The 19,622-nt window shown below is 39.9% G+C and overlaps 1 protein-coding gene across 2 annotated transcripts in view; it reads left to right on the forward strand.

Annotated features, from left to right (window-relative positions):
* pop1 (POP1 homolog, ribonuclease P/MRP subunit) overlaps positions 1-18,960 on the forward strand; it is a 50,133-nt gene extending 31,173 nt beyond the window's left edge. For both annotated transcript variants that reach the window (XM_028817302.2, XM_028817303.2), the window contains exons 12-16: positions 4,241-4,356; positions 9,757-9,948; positions 15,684-15,838; positions 17,311-17,565; positions 17,895-18,960. In XM_028817302.2, coding sequence (XP_028673135.1) covers positions 4,241-4,356; positions 9,757-9,948; positions 15,684-15,838; positions 17,311-17,565; positions 17,895-18,534 — 1,358 coding nt within the window. In that variant the 3' untranslated portion in view covers positions 18,535-18,960. The remainder of the gene's footprint in view (positions 1-4,240; positions 4,357-9,756; positions 9,949-15,683; positions 15,839-17,310; positions 17,566-17,894) is intronic.
* The last annotated feature ends 662 nt before the right edge of the window (positions 18,961-19,622 follow it).

The raw sequence follows: 19,622 nt of genomic DNA on the forward strand, positions 1-19,622 counted from the left end.
CATAATCTAATTCTAACTTTTTTGTTTCTATTCCTTATATCCATTTTGCAGTACATAAAATAGAATTTGTAAGTAAAGCCTTTGTAGAGAATGACTAGTTTTTATTAAACAACTAACTGTGTAAGCCCATGCCTGGGCTCTCAGAAACTATTCAAATTGTCAGAAAAAAAATTGAAATGCAGGGTCGGCGGTTTTGTTTTGCGGATGTGCTCACCCCCCTTGTCTATCAGTGGTTAGCGAGTTTCTCTCTCGTTTTGTCTTTCTTCAGCGGATTCACTTTGGCGATGGAGTCACTTTCTTTCAGCTTCATGCTGTAGCCTTGCACTTCCGGGCCAGATAGACACACACTTCCACGCATAGACATATTATATATGTATATGTAATCATCTTATATATAATCTAAAGAAACAGAAGTTCATAACCTTTTAGTCAGGACTGCAGATTTGAAGTCAAGAATGGCTCAAAAAGTGGAGTGGTCATTAGCTGTGTTATGGATATATATGAAAAAAACTTCGTCCAAATTTAATGTCCAGGTTACTTTTCAAGTCTAGTGAAGTTAGTAGAGAACACAAAGAGAATACAGTAATAAGTTTAAAATTGAATGCTATTAGCATGATTTAAGGTAGGCAGTAATGTCCTGTGTTTATCAGTGATCTGTTGGGGTAAGTTAGAATATTCAAATATTACTGGTGTGTAAGATAAAGTACAGATGTTTATTTGATTGGTTTGTCACATTTGCTTTAGTTTAAGAATTACTCATTTACATATGTGAAAATTGTTTTTCACATCTTTTTTTTTCTGTTTAGCAGAGAGGATGTGCTGTAACATAAGTTAAATGTCTAGCTCAAAACCACTTTGAGATACGTTTTTGTATGAGAATGTGCTATATAAATAAATGTTGTTGTAGCTGCTGCTTCAGTTAAACCAAGAGTCGTGCAGAATCACTTTAAAATGAGTCCTGGGGAAACACTTGTACTGTACTTAATAACAAAGCTTAAATTATATAATCAAAAGTCTCAGTAGAATCCCTATTTTATGCCAATTGACAGCTATCCTGTTGCATTTGTAAATGATGTTTCTGTCTCAGTTACAGAATAAAGTACATTTTCACATCCGTCATATTGGTATTTTAAAGGAATGTCAAGAATTATGATCCAGTCCTGGTAAAAGGTGCATTTCCACATGTGTCACAGTGACATTTTAAACGAATGAAGAATTATGAATTACCATCCAGTTCTGTTAAGCAGAAATTGATTAATTTCACATTATTATTATTATTATGCCAAAGAAGTCAATTTTGCTTTGGTTTGTGATGTTTGTTAATGTTCTTTAAGGTGTATCTTCAGCTACAGTGCATGAGGTGACTGTTCCACGATTACAAAATGTTTTGCTTTTTGTCTTAATTGTGCTAACTGCTCCCTTAACCTTCTGTAAACCAGTGTCTGCTATATACATATTTTCTTTTATTACATTTTTGTCTTATTGAAATATTAAAAAGTAATCTTTTGGTGTGAATAGTTATGTACAATAGAATGCAATTTCAAAATGTATATTATATAAAATAAAGCAAAAATTATTTATTTTTTTTACTTTGCATAGTTGTTTGTAAAGAAAAGATTTGACAAGCATGCATCACCAATGGCAGTTATCTACCCACATTTCTTTTTCATCTTTGGTAACAAAAATTATGCCACATAACAAATTTCTGGAACTGCAATAGTATGAAAGTTCTTATCATTCTTGTAACATTTTACAATGTAAGACCGAGATATTATGCTTGTAGTTCAGCTGTGCTATAGGCCAAAACACTTAGCATGTAAGGGAACAAAAAAAATCTGCATAAGTGGCCGAACTAAAGTTAATTTGAAAACATTAATATTATTTTTCTAACCTTTTATTTTGGGGTGCTTATACAGTATAATGTTAAGGTAAAATTTGTAGCAAATTCCTTCTTTGTAGTAATGAGAATAAATATTAAAATTAAACCAGTGATTGCTGAACTAAACCACCAGCAAGTATAAAAAAAACACACACATATCCTGAGGTTTACCTCTACTTGATGAAAAATCTGAGCACTGATATTTAAGGAGACAGTTCTGCTCACATTGAAACAGAATAAGAATTGCACATGTAAAGAATGAAGTGCACATGTAAAGAGTGAAGTACCGTATATACCCACGTTTAAGTTCTCCCGTGGATAAGTCTGGCTTGATTTTATGGTATAGTTTCCAGTATTGTATAATGGTTGTATAAGTCGAATGTGGAAAACTCACTCTATTGGTCCAAGAGATTATGATATGTTAATGCCCACCTGAGGGAGTAACCAGTGGAGTGCACGGCCTTTTTTTTTTTTTCTCCTATGTATTGTGCTTACGTGACCACACGGTAATACCTGAACTATTCCGAAGCGATGTTTTGCACTGTTTTGTGTTTTTGTGTCTCACACCTTCATACACCTTTATCGTAAGAACATCCTTTATCTACGATGGAGTGTTCGATCAGAAGAAAATATGAAGCTGGTTTTAAATTAAGTCGTTGAAGTAGCAAAAGAATTTGGTAACTGCACTGCTGCAACAAAATTCGATGTCTGAGAAACTGATGTGAGGTTTGAGGAAGGAAGAAGATGTATAAAAAAAAAAAATTGTCAAATTTTGATCGCCGTATAATTCGGAGTCAGATTTTTATGATATTTTTTGGGTTTCAAGACCCGACTTATACGTGAGTTTATACCATACATACTGTATGAGATAAACAAGCATTGTTCTAATACAGTGAGTCTCCACTTGGAAGTGGGTCACAGGGAGGCATTTTGAAAATAGGTCCTAACTTTGTAAGCCCCTTTTCCTATGTATGTTCATTTTGAGGTACCAATGATGAGCAGCATCTGACTGTGGAGGCTACAAATGGGACATTGATATGGAAGTAAAACCCATCAAGATGTTCCTGCTTCTCTTTCTTTGTTTAATAAGTAACTTTATTTGCAGTTGCTCACATATATACCATTTTGTTGCAGCAAAAGCAATGCTTGTATACCTAAGTTGATGTGATTTACACTGAAATGAGAATGTCCCCAACTTAGAATCTCCTTGATAACTGTACAGAATGAAAATTTGTTTTATTGTAGAAGTAAAAGCCAAAACGTAGCAAATCCAAACAAGCGGTGCAAGAAGAAACCACAACTATACTGAAACTCTAATTCTAACTGATGAAAGGATAAGAACAGAAATGTTGTTTTCACATTGAAAAATGTTTTTCATTTGTGTCGCGATTTGCCTGAAATGATGAATTTAAGTTTAGATGTCTTCAAGCGTTTATTGCTGTCAATTTTAGTTAGAAGCATGTTCTTGTTGGGTAATGGATATGTCCTTTGGCTGGACACTGTGCTCCTTGTTGCTTTTCTCACTGTGTTGCTTGAGAAGGACCTAGCAGTGTATATTCTACTTAGCTGAGAGCCATTTGTTAGGGAATGAAGATCAGTTATATTTTTCATGTTATTAGCTTTTATTTTCTTGTTATAACCACAATAGTACTGTAAAAATTGTATAGTCCAGTTTATTAAAAGCTTTGACAACAATAGCTATTGTTCTGAGTTTTAAAAATAATTTTAAGTACAGTAAATCTGTTAATTTCTAAGTTTGTAAGCAGAGGTATTGGTGAAGCATGTGAAATAAGAGTTTAATAGCAATGGTTGACATTAAGTTAGAGATGGTCATTCCTGGCCCTGGTGGGGCACAGTGGCTGTAGTAGTTTGTTCTTGCCATCTTATTTTAATGTCCGTTTTGCTGAAAGTTCAACACTTAGTTTTATATGGTGGCTAAAGGTAGGCTTCCACTGTTCTCTCATAAATTAATAGTGTGAAAGACGCTAATTGCTGTCACAACACTTGAGGCACAGGATTCTGTTAATATAAACACGTCCTGCATTGTGTACTCTTAATTATTGTAATCCAACTCTTCACTTGTTTGTAATGTGATTCTGTTAAGCATTTTATTTTTGGTTTGGTAAAAAAAGGTGCTGGATGGTAGTAGTAGTATTGTCAGTTTTGAAGGTTTTATAAAATATTCATAAGTGTACGTGAATGAACTTTCATTACTAAATTTGTTCAAGTAAGTAGGGTTCAGCTTTCTGAGAGTAGCTGCTTAAATATAGAGTGTACATCTGTGTATAGTTTGTAATGTTTTTGTTTAGCACTTAATCTCAGCATAGACAATTTCTATAACTTTTTTTCTTTACTTTTTAGATTTTGAGAAGGTTCGGCAATTAACTGTTGAAGGCATTACAGATGAAACTTCAGCAAGCCCCATTTGGGACCAGGCAGTACGTGATGATGTTACTAGAAGCAAAATTTCAGAACAGGTAAAAAAAAAAAAAAAAAACTGGATGTTTTGATATAATTTGTTTTCTTATACTAAACATGATAAATTGGTTGTCTGTTTTTCATAGCCTAAATATTAAATTTTAACCTTTAATCTTCTTCCCTATTTAATACATTTGAAGTTTAGAAAGATGTAAATTTGTTTTAAACCCAGTGTGTAGAATTTTAAAACATTATTTATTAGGCAGAGTTGAAGATGTTACAATTTTTGCTTGGAGTAACAAGGGTAGACAGGATTAGGAGTGAGTACATTAGAGGGACAACACAGGTATGACAGTTTGGTGACCAAGTGAGATGGAGCTTATGGATGCACTGAGGGAGGACAGGAAGGCAGTTGGTACGGCAGAAATTGATGTAAAGGGTGGTGAAAGGTGGAGACGGATGACCTCCTGTGGCGACCCCTGAATGAGAATAGCCAAAAGAAGAAGATAACATTATTAGGTGAAAAGTTACAAGAAATTTTCAAAATTCTTTTTTCCGTGCTTTCCTTATGTATATTTAATTCCCATTTACTTGTGGTTCTTGTCAAATCTTTAGTACACTAAATGTATCAATTAAATCTGGTCTTGAAGAAAATCCATCCATCCATTTTCCAACCCGCTGAATCTGAACACAGGGTCACGGGGGTCTGCTGGAGCCAATCCCGGCCAACACAGGGCACAAGGCAGGAAGCAATCCTGGGCAGGGTGCCAACCCACCGCAGGACACACACACACAAACACACCCACACACCAAGCACACACTAGGGCCAATTTAGAATCGCCAATCCACCTAACCAGCATGTCTTTGGACTGTGGGAGGAAACCCACACAGACACGGGGAGAACCCGGGAAGCGAACCCGGGTCTCCTAACTGCGAGGCAGCAGCGCTACCACTGCGCCACCATGCCGCCCTCTTGAAGAAAATGTTTTTTTTAAATAGTCCTAACTTCTGAATTACATTATTTTCATTCTGAAGTTTTGGTGCTAGTATTTTCTCTTCAGTAATATTTAGTTTCCTTTGTTTGTCTAATTACTGCACTGTTAAGGACAGCAATTTTGAGTTGTACTTTTCATTTACATAATCTTGGCAAGTTTGTAGTAACCGCAAAATACGGGAACGCGATTCCTAGACTTCACAACCCGACAGGGGAGTGGATGATATTTGAAGGTTATAATAGCATTACCATATTCTGTCCTCGGCCCCTCTTGTCCCCATGCACGCCTTTAAATAATTGGCGAAAAATAAAGTGCAACAGAAAGTGGGACTGATAAATATATTAGATATATATATTAGATATATAGATAAAAACAGTTTTCAGCTGTTTTTAATTATGAAGTGACCTCACAGCCCTCGGTGTCTTCCAATACTGAAGAGCTAACACTTCAATTTAATTCTGCTTGCCAAACTGCTTTGGACTTTGTGGAAACTAAAGCCCTGCTCCGAGCCGTGGTTAAATGCTAATACCCGTGCATATAGACGGGAGTGCAGGAGAGCTGAGTGGAGGTGGAAAAAGGACAGGTTGCAGGTTTCTTTTGAAATATTGAGAGAAAGTTGTTTGTGTTATCAAAGTCTTGAAAGCTGCAAGATCAAAATTTTTTTCTGAAGTTATTGGGTCTAACTCTCACAACCCCTGTGTACTTTTTAACACATTGAGTTCTGTACTTAATGTTCATGAACCTGTCTTTCTGGAAGCCTCTAGGGAAACTTGCGATAAATTTCTTTACTTTTTCTTGAAGGTTGTAAGCACTAGGGCCCTCATTTCACCACCTTCTCATGATCCTCCATTTTAATACCCTGTTTGGCAGTGTTTGACCACTTTGAGCCTGTCACTTTGTCCTTTTTAAAGCAGCTGGTTTTCAGTATGAAGCCATCTGGCTCCCCCCTTGATGTTGTTCCTCCTCGACTTCTTAAGGAGGTCTTTTCTACCTTGGGTCCTTCTATTCTTACTATTATTAATAGTAGTTTAACCTCTAGTGTGGTGCCTAAAAATTTTAAACATGCTGTCGTGCAACCACTGCTGAAAAAAACAGGTCTGGACCACTCTGTTATGTCTAACTTCAGGCCTATTTCCAAGCTACCTTTTTTTGTCCAAACTCTTGGAAAAAGTCATCTATACCCAATTGAAGTCCTTTCTGGACGAACATGCAATTCTGGAAGTGTTCCAGTCTGAGTTTAAAAGTCACCACAGCACTGAGTCCTCTCTGGTAAGGGTTTTTAATGATATTCCTTTGACAGTGGACTCTGGTGACTGTGTACTACTTACGCTTTTGGATTTAACAGCTGCATTTGACACGATAGACCATGAGATCCTCATCTTTAGGCTGGAGCAGTGGGTGAGCATCACAGGTTTGTTTAGCTCTCCAATGGTTTAGGTCCTACCTTTCAGTTAGAAGTTTTTGTGTCAGTATTGATGGTTTTACTTCCACCTCTGTTGCCCTCCCCCGGGGGGTACCACAGGGCTCCATCCTGGGACCTCTTCTGTTCTCCTTGTACCTGCTGCCATTCTGCGCAATTTTTCGGAAACACGGTATTTCCTTTCATCTTTATGCAGATGACTGTCAAGTGTATTTCCCTCTGAAACGCCAAGGTCCATGTTCTGTCCAGCCCCTGCTTGATTTCCTTATTGACATAAGGAGTTGGATGGCATTAAATTTTCTAAATTTTAATGAGGACAAAACAGAAGTCATGCTATTTAGGCCCAATAGGACCAGTGGGACCCCCTGCATCGACCTTTCCACTGTGGCTCAATTTGAGAAATCTATGATCACAAATTTAGGTGTAAAAATGGATTCCACTTTAAAACTTGATAGCCATGTGAACACAGTGGTAAAATCTTGCTTTTTTCCAGTTGAGGCGGCTGTCAAAAATCAAGCCTGTGTTGTCTAAGCGCAACCTTGAAACAGTGATGCATGCTTTTATAACATCTCGTCTAGATTACTGCAATGCGCTTCTTTTTGGAATTAGCCAGGCCTCCATGGCTCGCCTACAGCTGGTGCAAAACGCTGCTGCTTGATTTTTAACTGGCACAAGAAAGCATGAGCATGTTACCCCGATTTTGGCTTCCCTTCACTGGCTTCCAGTTCGTTTTTGAATCCATTTTAAGATCCTTGTATTTGTTTTTAAATCTCTTAATGGGTTTGCCCCTCTTTATTTGTTGGAACTGCTGCACCCTTACGTATCGTTTCGCTCTCTCAGGTCAGCAGACCAGATGGTTTTACGCGTTCCCAAGGCACGATGCAAACTCCAAGGTGATCGAGCTTTTTCAGTTGCAGCCCCAAAACGATTTGCCGTTGCACGTTAGGCAGTCTCCTAGACCCCGTGATCATCAAAGGTGACTGTGTGCAGATGGTGCAGACCTATAAATATCTGGGAGTGCAGCTGGATGATAAATTGGACTGGACTGCCAATACTGATGCTCTGTGCAAGAAAGGACAGAGCCAACTATACTTCCTTAGAAGGCTGGCGTCCTTCAACATCTGCAATAAGATGCTGCAGATGTTCTATCAGATGGTTGTGGCGAGCGCCCTCTTCTACGCGGTGGTGTGCTGGGGAGGCAGCATTAAGAGGAAAGACGCCTCACGCCTGGACAAACTGGTGAGGAAGGCAGGCTCTATTGTTGGCATGGAGCTGGACAGTTTAACATCTGTGGCAGAGCGAAGGGCGCTCAGCAGGCTCCTATCAATTATGGAGAATCCACTGCATCCACTAAATAGTATCATCTCCAGACAGAAGAGTAGCTTCAGAGACAGACTGCTGTCACTGTCCTGCTCCACAGACAGATTGAGGAGATCGTTCCTCCCCCAAACTATGCGACTCTTCAATTCCACCCGGGGGGGTAAACGTTAACATTTAACATTATACAAAGTTATTGTCTGTTTTTCACCTGCATTATTATCATTCTTTAATACTATTTATTGTATCAGTATGCTGCTGCTGGAGAATGTGAATTTCCCATTGGGATTAATAAAGTCTGTCTGTCTGTCTATCTAAAAAACACATTTTTACTGTCTGGCTTTTAACCCTGTATAATATGTTGGCTATTTGTATACTTTTTATACTTTCGATTAAGAATCTCTTCAGTTCTTATGCGTTTGTGTTGTTTTTCTTTGTACAATACTTTGGTCAGCCTTCAGGTTGTTTTTAAAGTGCTTTGTATACTTGCCCGGTGCCTGAGTGCTCATTAGTGAACCCTCTTCCCCAGCGCCCAAATCCTAACCCCCGGTTTGACACAGACAATAAAAAAAGTAAATAATAAAAAAAAACTGTTCTTTGAGAACGCAAAAAGAAAGATTTAACTTAGTCCACATATAAGAAAGCAGTAAGCCCTACAGTTCAGTTCCTCCCGTATGGCAGGAGGAAACAGAACAGTCCTCTGGTGAAACGGCTTCTCCGCGGACTATCACGAAGAAATGCAAACTCAGGGATCCGACTCGCCAGACAGGAGCACCCGGAGAACACCAGTACCTGGCCTCTTCTCGGGGTTTTGTCACCTGATTATTTCTTTGGGGTGGCCACCCACAAATAGCAGACGTCCCTGGGTAAAGAAAGATCCTGAATGATTCTTTGAGTGTAGATGGTCGCCGCCTTGCCTTCAGCCTTTTCCTTGCTTTTTTCCTCCTCCTTTCCTTGATCCGCCATTCCCCTTAAAAAGAAAACGTTTCCCGCCAAAACATCCTTGCCCCTCTCGGTTGTTATGGAAACCTCACCCCGGCAACAGGCAGCTGGAATATTTAGCGGCTGCGGTCCTCCCAGCGCTGGGACGTCACCAAAGGTGCCTGAAGGGCTATTTACAAACACCCTTCCAGCCAACATCATAAAGTGACAGACAGTCCAGAAGGCCAACCCGACTATCAAGTTAGTAGTCTTGCTAGGAGTTGACGGGGCCCTCCAGTGACTCACTCCAACTAGTCTGCAACTCTCCCCAGAGAGTAATCTTAAGGTGTAGAGGTGGGCTTTTTAGGCATGACAGCTCACAACTAATGAATGCTCCACCATATATAAATATAATGCATATCATACGATGTCAAGGAATAAGAAACACGGGTGGTTTGGACCTTGCAAACAAAAGAGAAGCTTAACTGTATGATGTCTGTTGTTTTAACGTGCCCTGACAGATTGGGTAAAATTTTTTGTTTTTTTTTCTTTATAAAGACTAGTACCTAAATGTTATAAGCCTACATTATAGTTCCTTTTACTTGGGGAAAAATGCCTTGCCTGCGGTGGGCTGGCGCCCTGCCCGGGGTTTGTTTCCTAACTTGCGCCTTGTGTTGGCTGGGATTGGCTCCAGCAGACCCCCGTGACCCTGTCGTTAGGATATAGTGGGTTGGACAATGGATGGATGAAAAATGCCTTGCATTGAATGTTTTGTTGAAAATGTTAAATGTTCTCCTGTATTTCAGGAACTGAATCGCATGAAAATGGAGATTCTTGTACCAGGTTCTCGTTTAGACCTTGGAGCAAAAGAATCCAAAATTCCCATTCTGTTGATACATCAGTCTGGAAAACTAACAGGACAGGAGTGCCTAGGCTGGGGAAGTGGTTGGGATATCCTGATTCCAAAAGGCTGGGGAATGGCTTTCTGGATTTCTTTGGTAGGTAACAGTTGTCATTCTGTTATTGTTTATTAGTTTCCCTTTCACTTTATCAATATTACTATTATGTGATAATGGAATAAATGGAAATCCTATGAATTAAAAGTATTAATAAACTTTTAGCATACCTTCAATCGTTACTCACTTAGTGAAGGCACTTAGTCAATTAGTGAATAGGTTCATGTAGAAGTGTTTGTTTGAATTAATCGTTTAATAACCTTTTCTGGAAAATGGGTCTTGCTAATATTTTTTAGTAGCAGCAAAGGTAGCATCATAAGATGAGGTGTCATCTACGTTGAATGAATGACAACAGCAATTATTTGGTGCATTAATTTGCATCAAATCTTGTTAGAATATTCCGGAGTCAGAGCTTGCTGAAGTGATAGACACAATTCAACTATGTGTTTCTCTAGCACCCGTACCCAGGCACTGTTTATTTGTAAAGGAACAGATTGACAGCTACAGTTGAACCTGTGTAAATGGCAAATGGACCCTGTAGCAGTACTGCAGCTGGTGGTGGCACACCATGGCGTACCAGTTGGACAAGGCCTTTATCTCAGTAGATGGTGGCAGCAAGTCAGTACAGATTCAGTTGCATTCTGTTGCCAGATTTTTGCCTGAGAGGAGTGTTACTAGTAATTACTGCAGTAGTGCTACTGGAACTTCTTGAGTGTCCACATATCTCATTACAGTAATCCCTCCTCGATCGCGGGGGTTGCGTTCCAGAACCCCCCGCGAAAGGTGAAAATCTGCGAAGTAGAAACCATATGTTTATATGGTTATTTTTATATTGTCATGCTTGGGTCACAGATTTGCACAGAAACACAGGAGGTTGTAGAGAGACAGGAACGTTATTCAAACACTGCAAACAAACATTTGTCTCTTTTTCAAAAGTTTAAACTGTGCTCCATGACAAGACAGAGATGACAGTTCAGTCTCACAATTAAAAGAATGCAAACATATCTTCCTCTTCAAAGGAGTGCGCGTCAGGAGCAGATCATGTCAGAGAGATAGAGAAAAAAGCAAACAATCAAAAATCAATAGGGCTGTTTGGTTTTTAAGTATGCGAAGCACCACGGCACAAAGCAGTTGCAAGGAAGGCAGCAGCTCACACCCCATCCGTCAGGAGCAGAGAATGTCAGAGAGAGAGAGAGAGACAGACAGACAGAGAAAAACAAACAATCAAAAATCAATACGTGCCCTTCGAGCTTTTAAGTATGCGCAGCACCGTGCAGCATGTCGCTTCACGAAGCAGCTGCACAGAAGGGAGCAACGTGAAGGTAATCTTTCAGCATTTTTAGACAAGCGTCCGTATCGTCTAGGGGTGCGAACCGCCCCCCTGCTCACACCCCCTCCGTCAGGAGCAGAGAATGTCAGAGCAAGACAGAGAGAGAGAGAGAGAGAAGTAAAAATCAATAAGTGCTGTTTCATCTTTTAAGTATGCGAAGCACTGTGCAGGAAGCATATCGCTTGATAAAGCAGCCATATGTAAGCCTAGCAAAGAAGAGAGCAATGTGAAGGTAATCTTTCAGCATTTTTTGAGGAGCGGCCGTATCCTGTAGGGGCGCGAAGAGCCCCCGTGCTCACAATATATTTGTGGAGTTTTATTTAATACGTAATACGCGCTCTGGTTGGGTAGCTTCTCAGCCATCTGCCAATAGCGTCCCTTGTATGAAATCAACTGGGCAAACCAACTGAGGAAGCATGTACCAGAAATTAAAAGACCCATTGTCCGCAGAAATCCGCAAACCAGCAAAAAATCCGCGATATATATTTAAATATGTTTACATATAAAATCCGCGAAAGAGTGAAGCCGTGAAAGTTGAAGCGCGATATAGCGAGGGATTACAGTACCACATTGTTTTATACATGCAAATATCTAGTCAGAGTTTTGAAAGAAAAGCAAGGTTTCTGCTGGGTCCAGACCAAAAGAAGTTCAGGTTTAGCTGTTTTTAATATTTTTTTTGTGTGTTGATGAAAGTAAAGCAACTGAATAGAGTACATTTATAGAAATACTAAATATGTTACGGTGCAACCAGAAAAAAAAGATTAAAGGCTTCTGCATATAGCTTGATGTGACACCTGGGAACGCATGTTGCCTCTTATATAATATACTGCACTGATACCCTGAGACTGAAGGTGACTTTTTGGAAATGAACAGCCTGCCTCTATATTAATTGTTGAGAATCGCCATTTACAGATGCAGATAGCCAAGAGAACTTAACTCCGGATTCTGAAGTTTTCAAGCCATGGCTTTTTAATTTTTCCATTGTAGAAAGTGCTATCATTCACAGTATCGCAACATCACATAGAGTGGGAAAGTGCAAAATTCTCCCCTTTTAAGATCACTCAGAAGTAAGTTGAAGCGTCTATGAAACAGTCACTTTTTCCAGTATACAGTTAATGTTCTCCGCTCACGATCCTCCTTCCAGCTGTGTGCTCAGGTGTCTAACTCGGTAGTATAAACGTTTTGTTTCCGTGAACGTAGTCCTTGACTACAGCTTAGGCTTTGCTTTTTGTATTTTAAGGTTTCGATTTTTAATAAAGATTAGTTAACTGAAGTGGGCCATTTCATGATATTTTATGGGCTGATGTTCCCTGTATATTTTCCTGAATAGAATTTAAACCAGGACAGGATCATAGTCCGTCAAAGGGTATACACATAATTTATGAGTGTCATTTACACCAACTACAAGTAAGACAGATGCATTCTGTGTTTTTTAAACGTTCGCTATTTTGGAAGAACGAATGAGAGTTAGAAAACGCACGTGCACACCAATGAGGTAGCCTAGTTTACGTGGACGTGCTGATCCTGGCACAAGACTTTTCCAGTATGCTGGTAAACAGGAAAGTAAGCAGTTTATCTGGGTGAGCTAAATCAACAGACCCTTGGGATAGGACTAATGCATTCTTAAAGTGCTGTCTCAAAGTAGGTGAGACTTCAGGTTATTACATTAATAATGGGGAGTCCCATTATTGCCTAAAGGTAGTGTCGGATTTCTCAAAGCAAGACTTACATGGAAGGCACGTCAACTGCAAATGTGAATTGCAGTGGGTGGCTCATCACAAGGTTTCCAAGTTTTCACTGTGATCACCAAGTTGCAGAATTTGGTCACACTGTGCTCTGTAGAAAGTTTCACATTAATGTGATAAATTTCCATTTGTTTCAAAATGCAGTGACTCCGTGCTTTTACCTCTGCCCCCAGAGTTGGTCGGGAATGCAGTGTTATTGTAAGGGTGACCGCGATTACCCGGTGGCCCGTCAGTAGTGTGTAGAATGAGAACACTGGCACTTGTGTATGAGGGTTTTGAAGTTTAAGTTCTAGATTTGCCTATGGTGGTCTTCCTTCTGCCTTATACCTAATTCTGCCAGGGTGAGTTCTGCCCCCAAAATCATGAATTAGACTAAGCAGAATTGTGAATGTTATGCTATTCTGCTAAATGGTGCAGACCAACGTTCATGTCCCATGTGCTCCCTGCATAGAGTTTACCTGTTACACATTTGCTTTGGTTTCTTGCAGTTGCTCCTTGCATGTTAGGTGAATTGACGATACTGAATTGGCCACTGGTGTGGTGTGAGGGTGTCTTCACCCTGCAATGGGCTGGGACAGGGGTGGGCAATGTCGGTCCTGGAGAGCCGCAGTGGCTGCATGTTTTTGTTCCAGCCCAGTTTCTAAATGAGAAGTCCATTATTGTTGATGATGCACTTATTGCTTAAGTGACATTTTGATGCTTCATTTTAGTGGTCTCGCTTGTTAAGGTTCTCCACCCTTAAGTGCTTATTTCAGAGTTTTAATGGCTCCTTATTAGCAATAAGATGGAAATGACAAAGCAGCCAGCAGTTCTCCAGCTAGCTTTTTTCCAATTACATACAGTATGTGTGTGTTCATCATACACCGTTTGATTTAATAAAATACTTAATAGAAAAACGTGACAGACTGAAAATGATCTGTTTTAGGCTTCAAATCATTTGGATGATGTCCTTAGAAAGGAAAAAATCTGCGATATAAGAAGCGCAGACTAACAAGCCGTAAAATTAAATCAGGTCTGAGATTGGCAAGGATTGGTTTCTAATTAAGCAATTGGGTTGGAATGAAAACCTACAGCCACTGCGGCCCTCCAGGACCGACATTGCCCACCCCTGGGCTGGGGCCTTAACCAGGGATTGCTTATGCCCTGCGCCCAATGCTTGGTAAGGGCAGGCTGTAGTTTCTCTTTGAACCAGCTCAGGAAATGTGGGTCAACAACAACAACAACATTTATTTATATAGCACATTTTCATACAAAAAGTAGCTCAAAGTGCTTTACATAATGAAGAAAAGAAAAATAAAAGACAAAATAAGAAATTAAAATAAGACAACATTAGTTAACATAGAAAAGGAGTAAGGTCCGATGGCCAGGGTGGACAAAAAAAAAACTCCAGAAAGCTGGAGAAAAAAATAAAATCTGTAAATCTTAAGAAATTGGATGGATAAATGGATGTTATTCTGCTCCCTCAGTACTTGTTTACATACATTTTCATATTTGCTAACTGGTTCATGTTTGCAGTGGATAGAATTTAACAGCTGGCTGCTGTTGTTCACTTTAGACCTGGGGTACAGCCCACTCTAACAGCCATCTTCCATTAACTAATGTACCAGGTTGGCTCCTGTGACATGACATGACTACTAAGTTGTGGCTGCATTATTACATGGACTCAGACCTCAGCCAGATAACCATCTTTGTCGGAGTTTACACGTTCCCTCTTTTCAGTTCTCCGGTTATTAAATTGGCTGTCAGTGAGTGATGGTGAGCGGCGTTCCCGGTAAACAGACTTCATGTGCAGAAAGACTTGGATTGCTTTTTAATTTGAACTCTGTTTACATTTGTCAAAGCTTATAGCTTTGAAGCTGATCTCGTGTTGATCAAATTGGACGTAAAGGTGGTCTGTAATGGGCGCTAACTAGCTGTATTGGAGAGGTAGCAAAGCATTTTTCCATATGGTGGAATATTTTCAATGATATGGGTGTACAAGGCCAGGATTGCTCATTATAGTCACACACGTCATGAATGTTCATTCGAGGTATAATAGCCTTTTTATTTCTTTCTTTTCACAAATGAGTCGTGATACAGTTGTTGATTTTAAAGTGCTGGAATTTTCTCTCTTGTGTTTTTTCACTCCACTCTTGATTGTGTAATGCAATAGCATGCAACAATTATATCATTGGATTTTTTGGACTACTATGTATACCATTTATTGCTTTTTTGCAAACTGTTCTAAAGAGATATGCAAGTAAGAATTTCATTGTGCCAAGTAGACGTGACAGTAAACTTGACTTGACAAAAGTGTGTGGTGGCACAATGAGACCCAGGGTCTCTTTATTTTCAAAGCCATGCAGCCCTACAAGAGACCCCAGTGCTGAAAAGATGCAGATCAGTAACTGGCTACATGGTGCAAAGCTCAAACATACAGAAGACTTCAAGTCATTAGTGGTGCAAAATAGAGTCCTATAAAACATGAACATGTGGGGCGTGAACACAAGCAGCAGTAATTCCTATTTTATTTCCTCTTTATAAGACTTCTAACATAAAACAATATCAGTGACTTTTAGTCATCTGAAATAATATCACTGAGAACAAAGTATCCGTGCAGGAGTTGTTTGGTAAATGGTCTGAGTACTTTTTGCAAGGCCCTCTGTGCATTCCAGGTAGAACACTGCTGGTGGGAATTGTGCTTGTCGTTTGTCTTGCTACAGATCTACAGAGGGGCTCGAGCTGGAGGACTGCAGGAGGGGCTTAAACACTCGCAGCACAAAGGAACGGCGCATTTCCCAGATGACTTCCCAGACTGTGCTGCTGGTATGAGATTTAGTGGTGAACAAAAAAAGGAGCTTCTGGACAAATATAAGAGGTGCTGCTGTTTCAACTTCAGGATCTCTTAAATGTAGCAATTGTTTTTAAATTTTGTTAATTTTAATAACATACATTTTTTTGTTATTAACAGATGATATTTAAGATTTCTCCCAACCCTGAACTGTGGAGATGAGATTTTCTGACATTTTTTATTGAAAATATTTTTGTTAAATTTAGCTTTATTGTAATACATTTAAGTAAGTCATTCTTGTCAGTGCTCAAAGTATGAAGATCAGTGTTCTAATCCCTGTTATTACAACAGTAATCTTCATTTTAGATATTTATGTATATGTAATTGTGTGTGTATGTATGTGTTTTATATTTTATATAATTATTTTTTTTAGGATGCCCCTCCTTGATATCGTCTATTTGCATATTTGTCACACTGAGTGACTTTGGATCTTTAGACAAAATGTAATTTTCCATAAAAGAATCCAGAATAAACATAAACCATTGCTATTTAAACATAACACCATCGGCTCCATTGCTATATATATATATATATATATATATATAATACAAGAAAGTTCTTGCCTGTGTGAGAAGGCCGTTGCCCCCTCAGTTCACTCACTCAGACCACTGACCAAACTTAATTGATAATCCGGCTCTCCTGACTGAACACAGCCAGCCATACTGAATCTAAACCTACACCTCATTCTTTACAGACTCTTGCCATAAAAGTGAAGTAGTCGCCCACGTGGGCTGTGCCTCGATCAGAGGAAGTTCCAGAAGATTTATGGAAAAGATGTTGAAACTTGACAATCAGGGAAAGGTTCTAAAGTCATTTCCCCCGCACCAGAGTGAAGAGCATTATTATACCGTAGTAGAGAATGGCAGATGAGCACCTGAACAACTGCAAGCGTCCGTATGTCTTAGCTGTTATCCATGTTCATGACTCAACAAAAAGATAGAGACCAAGTAAAAAGGGGGTCCTTGGAAGAGCGTGGCAAGGTGAAACCCTCCGCTTTCCAACAGTGACATCACGGGTCAACTCATTTTTGCAAAGACACACCTGTATGACCCCCAAGTCTTTTGGGGTGATGTTCTGTAGACCGATAAGTCAAAGGTAGAACTCGTTGACTGACATGGGGCTCACTATACCTGGCATAAAGCTAATATTGTGTTTGACAGTAAGAACGTCATACCTACAACACAACATAGGGGGTGCTAGTGAGATGGTATCGGGATACTTTGCTGCCTCAGGACCTGGAAGGCTCGATATTAGTGAAGGACCCTTGAATTCTGTACTTTACCTTCATATTCATGAGTGTAGTGTCCTTGGCCTGAGGCTGAAGCGTATTTGGAATTTACAGCATGACAGTGACCCAAAACACAAAAGCAAGTCTGTAGCTGTGAAAGGCCCAGAAGAAACCAAATGAAAGGTGTGGAGTGTCCAGGGCAAAGTCCTTACTTGAATCCAGTAGATATTGTTAATATTGTTATAAATCTACAGTATATTATTCCTTTCAGACGACCACCTAGCAAAAGACCAAATTACATAAAACATGGCAGCGTGGCACCCTTCCTCTGTCCTTGGCAGCAGCTGGTTGAGGAATGGGAGATGATACTAAAGATTGAAGATGAGAGGGGTGTCCCTGAAGAGTGCAGGGGGGCCCTGCCTGCACCGGAAAGCAGCGGAGAACAAATGTCCAAAGGTGTGAAGGTGAAATGTGCAGATGAAGAAATGAAAGGCAGTCCTGGTGCAGCGGACTTCAGCATTTTAAGGTTTGTTCAGTCTTACCTGGCACTCATTTCCACCCTCGTAAGTGTAACTTGTGCTGTGGCTTTCAGGCTTGTGTTTTATTTCAAGCAGATTTTGTTTAAAGTCATAAATTCCTGCTTTGGTCCCAGGGTGCAGGAGTCAAGCGTGTGCCAGCTATGCCCAGTACTTTCATATGTTTAACGTGTTTATTAGAAGTGTTGCTAATTTGAAACAAACCCCCAGCTTTAAAAACTTTCATGTGATTTTTTTTTTTTTTTCACCCATAGCCTTTTCAGATCTGATCGTTTGTTTGTAACCAAAGAGTAATTTTAATTGGTTTGTTTTCTTCTAGGAACAGAACTGTACTGAAGCAGATCTCAGCTTGGTGCTTACCCACTTCTGGAAAAGGGAAACGGGCAAATTGTCCAGCCAGCTTCTCAAGGCAGCAGATTCCAAGTGGTGCTGCTCTTTTGATTTCTGCCCATAATCCACGGTGTCTTGTCTGGACTCGGCTGTCACTGCTGAAGAAAGGGTCCCCTACAAGTCATGCACTCATTTGTATTCCAGACCCTGGAGATATACAGATGCTTTGTGCAGACCTTACATTTTGTGGTCCTCAAGAGCCCAAGCACAAAGATCACTTCAAGAAGAAAATCAAGGAGCTGAAGAAGAAGAAGTTGGCATCCTCTCCTGGAGCCTCCTGTAAGGTTCAGGGTATCGGCTGTTCGGAGTTACCGAGTAAACTGATTTCCGGGCTGTGGCCTGAGCCTTTGCCAAGTATAACTTCTCACTGCACCAGAGTTACAATTGGGTTTGTACTGCGTGGAGATTTCTCCCTGACGGCAGGCTGCGGGGAGGCCCTGGGCCTTGTGAGCGTAGCAGGACTCTTGCACATGCTGTCCCAGCAGTCCTCAGACAGGAAGGGCCTGGTGCTGGTGAGAAACCCAGCTTCACTGCAGTATAGATTTGCCAGAATCATGGTTGAGGTATAAAAATAAGTGAGTTATTACTATTAGCAAATTATTTTTTTGTATGAGACATGTATTTTATTTTAGTGATTGAGATGCTTGAAGAAACAAACTGGCAGTAAATTTACTCGCTGATTTCTCATCTGCACCTCAAGATAATTGTAAATGGTGGTAGACCTTCTCAAAACTGTCAACAGCCCCTTTTACAAAATCACCCACCAATCATGGGAACACAGAAAAACATAAATTAGACATTCAGTGATGGCTCTTGTTTCAGTTGAACTTGTTAAAAAGTTGAATCATCAGGCTGGCCATTTTGAAAAGTAAGCGGGGCTACACATTTTATTTTGGGTGATCTCGGTAAGCACTGCTAGCTTGTTTTGGCTGACTTGAAATTGAAGAATTAATAAAAATGATATATAGCATAAGCGTTAATGCTTAAGGGACTTGTCTCTCGACTTTAAAGCTTTTATTTTCTTTGTCTCTGTCCATTTTTAATAATAATTCATTACATTTTATATACAGTGATCCCTTGCTATATTGCACTTCGTCTTTCGCGGCTTCACTCTATCGCGGATTTTATATGTAGGCATATCTAAATTATAACGTGGATTTTTCGCTGCTTTGCGGGTTTCTGCGGACAATGGGTCTTTTTACTTCTGGTACTTTGCTTCCTCAGTTGATTTGCCCAGTTGATTTCATACAAGAGATGCTATTGGCGGATGGCTGAGAAGCTACCCAATCAGAGCACGCAATTAAGTTCCTGTGTGCTGCTGATTGGCTCAGAGACAGAGTGCTGCATTAACCAGGAAGTCTAATCTCACTCATTCAGCATTAACGTGCTACTGCTTCAGGGGCCGTGTCCAAGCGCCAACAGAAGATGCAAATGATTGCAGAAAAGGTAAAAGTTTTGGATATGTTGAAGGAAGAGAACAGCTACACCGCTGCAGGACATCATTACGGCATCAATGAGTCCACAATTCTTTTTATTTAAAAAGGAGGAAAAGCATATAAGATCTATGGCCGCAGTGTCCTTTAACCAGGGTGCAAAACGAGTTGCAAGTGGACGTGATAAGGCAGCAGTCTGGATGGAATCTGCTTTAGGGATTTGG

This window comes from Erpetoichthys calabaricus, chromosome 13 (assembly GCF_900747795.2).
Source record: "Erpetoichthys calabaricus chromosome 13, fErpCal1.3, whole genome shotgun sequence".
NCBI classification, from domain to species: Eukaryota; Metazoa; Chordata; class Cladistia; order Polypteriformes; family Polypteridae; genus Erpetoichthys; species Erpetoichthys calabaricus.